We start from the raw sequence: 5,251 nt of genomic DNA on the forward strand, positions 1-5,251 counted from the left end.
CTTCGTTCGACGACCTAAAACTAATTTCGTCTTTTGTCACTGCACTAGAGCCGTATTCGCGTTTAGTTGGCGGGTTGGGGTAGGATTGCTGATGGTCTGACTCAGCTTTTAGAGCAGTGATTCTCAATTGACTGCACATTCAAATCACTTGGGAAGCTTTAAAAAATAAAATAAAATACAGATGTCCCGGCCCGACACTAGACAAATTCATTTAGGTTTGGTGGTGGGTAGAGTTCTGGTTATGTATATCCTAAAACGTGTTTTGTTGTGCAACCAGGATTGATAATCATGCATACCTTATTCCGACACCCGTGGAGATTTTTATTAGGACAACCTATGCCAGAGCTTCCCTTCCGCTATAACCTGTGTGGGCCGTACCACGCGTATTTAGGTTAAGTTGATGCTTTTGACAAGGATTGTTTTGAGCTCCACTAGAAGCTCTGGTAGCATAGTGAGGATGAGTCAGGCTGCTAACCTCAAGGTCAGCAGTTCAAAACTATCAGCTGTCCACCGGAGAAAGATGAGGCTTTCTGCTTCGGAAACTATACAGGGTCACTATGAGTCAGAATCAACTCCACGGCACATACCACTAGAAACTCATTCCTGAACTTACAGAGTAGTGGTACTAGAATGACAGTTCGCAGTGTCTTTTTCACAACCAATTATACTAACTAAATAGAGAATGGTCTATTTCACTTTTCTTGCCAGTGATTTAACATATGCTTGTTTTCCCTGCTCCACAAAATAATGGTGAAAGGTAGAAAAGTTGCATTAATATCGGTCTCTTTTAAGTTAAGTGCCAACCTGTTGGTTCCGACCGTTAGCGACCCTGTATAGGGTTTCAAGGAGTGGCTGGTGAGCCTGAACAACCAACCTTGTGGTTCATGCCAACTTTGCAGTGCAGTGCTTTAAACCTTGAACTCCAGTATTGGTGTCTAGTTGCATACAAAGTTTCAGGTGCTACATTTGTCCAAGAAATGGGTGTTCTCTAAAATAATGTCTGGCATGGTTTATGAACTTGTGATAACCTTTTTATTTTTAAGTGATGAATTCAAGGGAAAAGAAACTATGACGTATTTGAGCCCTTTCTGCAGAGGGCATTGCCAAAGGGTTTGTTGTGGTGTGATCTACAGGGCAAAAAAAAAAATTTTTTTTAATATAAATACTAACATATCATACTTTCTCCTCTTTTCAGAACCTCAGCCTCATCTCCCCCACTGAATCCACCAGCATGGGGGAGAAATCAGAGAACTGCAGAGTTCCAGAAAATATGATCAATGGCTTGAAGGTTACAGATCCTCAGGACTCAGAGTATGTCAGCCCTACAGTTTCTAATCCCAAAGATGAGCATTCCCAGAGCAAAGCATCTCTCAAAGATGTTCAAGCCCATCCCCAGGAAGACCAGGGAGAAGAGGAGTGCTTTCATGATTGCAGCGACTCATTTGACAAGGAGGAACCAGGAGTAGATAAGGCAGAGGACAAACCTGATGATGTAAATTCCTCTGAACTAGATGAAGAATACCTCATAGAACTGGAAAAAGATATGTCAGATGAAGAGAAACAGGTAAATATTTTACTTATTGTTTATCATTTGTTAACTGCTCTCTAATGTGAATGGTGGTGGTGGTAAGCCACCTAGTCAGTTCTAACTCATAGCAATTCTGTATAGGGTTTTCAAGGAGCAGAGTTGGTAGGTTTCAACATCTGACCTTGTGGTTAGGTACTAAATTTATCCAGGAAATGGATGTCCTTAAAAATAACATTTGGCATTATTTATGGGCCTAATGATAACCTTTTTATTATTAAGTGATAGATTCCAGTGAAAAGAGACTAGGTGTGTTTGAGATCTTTCTGCAGAGGGCAATCCAAAAAGGTTTGTTTTTGTGTGATCTAGAGGGAAAAATAAATTATCATGCAGTACCACACCAGGAGTACAATTTATATATAGTAAAACAGTATAAGTTCTGTTGTGCCCAGTTATGAGTTTTGACAAACATCTAAGAGAAGGCTTCAAAAAGTTTGTGGATAAATGCAGCTACAAGATAATTGAATACTTGGTGTGACGCTGTGGGCTAATGCCTCAGACTGCAAAGTCATTTGATCTGCAAGGTCGGTGGTTCAAGCTCACCAGCTGCTCCTTGGAAACCCTACACAGGGTCGCTATGTGTCGGAGTCGACTCGACGGCACTTCACAATATCTAAGTAACCCACACCCCATCAAGATACAGAATAGTTCCATTATTTCTTCTCCCCACCAATGGAGTCCTGAGGTAACAAGACGATAAGCACTGGACCTCAAGGTCAGTTTGAAAAGCAAAGTCAGCAGTTAAAACCTACCAGCTGCTTCTCAGAAACCCTATACCAGGGTCATTATGAGTTGGAACCGACTCACTGGCACTTAAAACACCACCACCGCAGCAATGCAAGGAACCACTATTTGGACTGATTTCACCAAAGGTAGGTTTTTCCTGTTCCAGAATTTCAGTTAAATGTAATCATATCATAGTATTCACTTAAAGTGTAAACATTCTCTACTGTTTTGGTAATAATTTGGTATGTTAATCTAGAGGAGCGCAGTAGCTCCATATGATTATGATATGATAAGCACTGGACTGCGAAACACAAAGGTCCAAGGTTAGAGCCTGCCAGCTGCTCCACTGGAGAAAAATGAGGCTTTCTGCTCCCACAAAGATTTAAAGTCTTGGAAACCCGATACAGGGTAGCTATTACAGCATTTAACAGCAATGTTAATCTAAATGATTTTATAACAATTTAAAATTTTTAAAGACTAAGGAGCTCTGATAGCGTAGTGGTTACGAATCTGGCTGCGAACCTTAAGGTCAGCGGTTCGAAACTACCAGCTGCTCCGTGGGAGAAAGATCAGGCTTTCTACTCCCGTAAAGATTTACACCCTCGGAAACCCTGTACAGGGTCGCTATGGGTCGGAACCGACTCGGTGACACTTAACAACAACATCTATCAGTAACAAAACTGTGCTGATTGCCCTCTAATTTTATAAGACATTAACTTCACCCATTAGATAGAGTGCAGATCGCCTCTCATCTAATTTTGGTTTATAGAAGTATATTTATGACATGCTTATCATGGGATCAGCCACACAGATGAAAAATGCTCTTTACTACAGCAGGAATAATTTCTCTTAGAAGGATCATTACAAGGCTGGTGCCTATGAAGTACCTATGACCAACTTTTCCAATATGTTACATTGTTAAGTGCCATGGAGTCGGTTCTGACTCATAGTGACCCTGTATAGGGTTTCCGAGGAGTGGCTGGTAAGTTTGGACCAATACGTTATAAAACCCATAATTCATGATACCAGGGTTCTGCAGTACACTGCAACATCTCTCAGAACTCAGACTGTCAAGGAAATGGCTCATGCGATTGAGGAGGCTGGCAAGCCCCAAATTTGTAGTTCAAAGGTTACTTTGGAGCATTTTCCTCACCCGCATAGTCTCAGGAGCTAAGGAACCCAAACAGCAGGTCAGATGACAGGCTGTTGTTACACAGGGCTTTGGGAGCTGGTGAATCAGATCAGGTGATAAATCCCATGGACTGAAGGTCAGACGGACATGAGCCAGAACAAGAGAGCAAGCTTTGCCAAAGTATTATTGTGTACTGTGTCCCCGTAGTGACTTGAGTCACACACCCTGTAGTCACTCCTAAACTCCACCTTAATCTTTCTTGCTGAGGGCCCTGGAGTCAGTTCTGACTCATAGAAACCCTGTGTGGAGTTTCCAAGGAGCCACTGGTGAGTTTGAACCACTGACCTTGGGGTAGAGTGCTTATCTTCCAGGGCCACACCAGGATTCTGCCTCAATCCTTAGTCCCACCTTAATCCTGCCTCATTAATATCTCACTTCATGATGGGTCCATAATCACAGGCATAAAGGCTAGAAGTTACTACGACACATTACAAAATGGAAGAATACTGGCTGGAAAAGCCATAATAAATTAGCTTTCCTGCAACTACATAAATAGTTCAGCTTATATATTGGTTTGAAGGAGCTCTGGTAGCATAGTGGTTACGAATCGGGCTGCAAACCTTAAGGTCAGCGGTTCGAAACTACCAGCCGCTCCGTGGGAGAAAGATGAGGCTTTCTACTCCCGTAAAGATTTACACCCTCGGAAACCCTGTACAGGGTCGCTATGGGTCGGAACCGACTCGACGGCACTTAACAACAACAGCATATATTGGTTTATAGTTGATGTATAGGATACCATTAAGGTTGATTCTTGGAAAATAAAGTTCTGCTAGTTCAACAAAGAAATGAAACACAAGTGGCCAAAAAGTGTGAAAAGAATTTAAATGCAAATTAAAGTATTATGTCTCAAAAATGGTTCCATGTGTCAGATCAGCAATGTTGATGGTGACAAAAGGATAACATAGGAATTTACTTAGAATAGTCTGAGTTTGAAGAGTTACAACATTAGTATGGGATACAAATATCAAATGTTTATAAGCACATTTCTTTTAACCTGGGTTATCAATAGACCCTTCCTCAACACTGACAATGTTCTGTCTGTCCTGCCCAGCACTATAGCCAATCAAGTTGAGCACTTGAATTGTGTCTAATATAGCTTAGGAACTAAATTTTCTGTATTTTATTTTTATTAATTTAAATTTAAGTACTTGTATGTGGCTAGTGGGTACCATATGAGGGAGCTTGAAAAAGTTCATGAAAAAATGGATTTGAAAGGTAATGAAAGTCTTTCACGAACTTTTTGACGCCTTCTCATACTAGACAGTGAAACTTTAAAAGCCTAATTTCCTTTTAGCCTTTTATTGTAAGGAAATTATAGGAGACATGCAAACGTTTATACAAAGTTATGTGTAACAACATTATTCATAATCTTGGAAAACTAGAAATACATTAGACCCTTGAACAACGTGGGAGTTAGGGGTGCTAAACCTCCTGTGCCAGCAGAAAACTGCGCGTGATTTACAGCTCACTCTTAAACAACACGAGTTTAAACTATGCTAGTGTCGTGAGCTCATATGTTTCGAGTGTCTACTTAAAATTCATGGAGAGACGAACTGTTCAACATTGGAGTTCATCACAATAGTCACAGCAAAAAAAACCCTAGTGTAAGTGGACCTACCAGGTCAAACCTGTGTTGTTCAGGGATCAGCTGTAATATTTAATCCCAATTAGAGGAAAACTACCTTAAAATTCTTTGCATACGAATGTAGTGGCATACAATTCATTCTTTTCTTTTTTTTTTTTTTTTT

At 40.7% G+C, this 5,251-nt stretch overlaps 1 protein-coding gene across 1 annotated transcript in view; it reads left to right on the forward strand.

The window, feature by feature from the left end:
• The first annotated feature begins 1,203 nt into the window (after positions 1–1,203).
• Positions 1,204–5,251, forward strand: part of TTC1 (tetratricopeptide repeat domain 1) — a 56,096-nt gene continuing 52,048 nt past the window's right edge. Inside the window, exon 1 of the mRNA XM_006864922.1 lies at positions 1,204–1,564. Within this exon, the coding sequence (XP_006864984.1) occupies positions 1,232–1,564 (333 nt within the window). The 5' untranslated portion in view covers positions 1,204–1,231. The remainder of the gene's footprint in view (positions 1,565–5,251) is intronic.

This window comes from Chrysochloris asiatica, unplaced genomic scaffold (assembly GCF_000296735.1).
Source record: "Chrysochloris asiatica unplaced genomic scaffold, ChrAsi1.0 scaffold00073, whole genome shotgun sequence".
Classification (NCBI taxonomy): Eukaryota; Metazoa; Chordata; class Mammalia; order Afrosoricida; family Chrysochloridae; genus Chrysochloris; species Chrysochloris asiatica.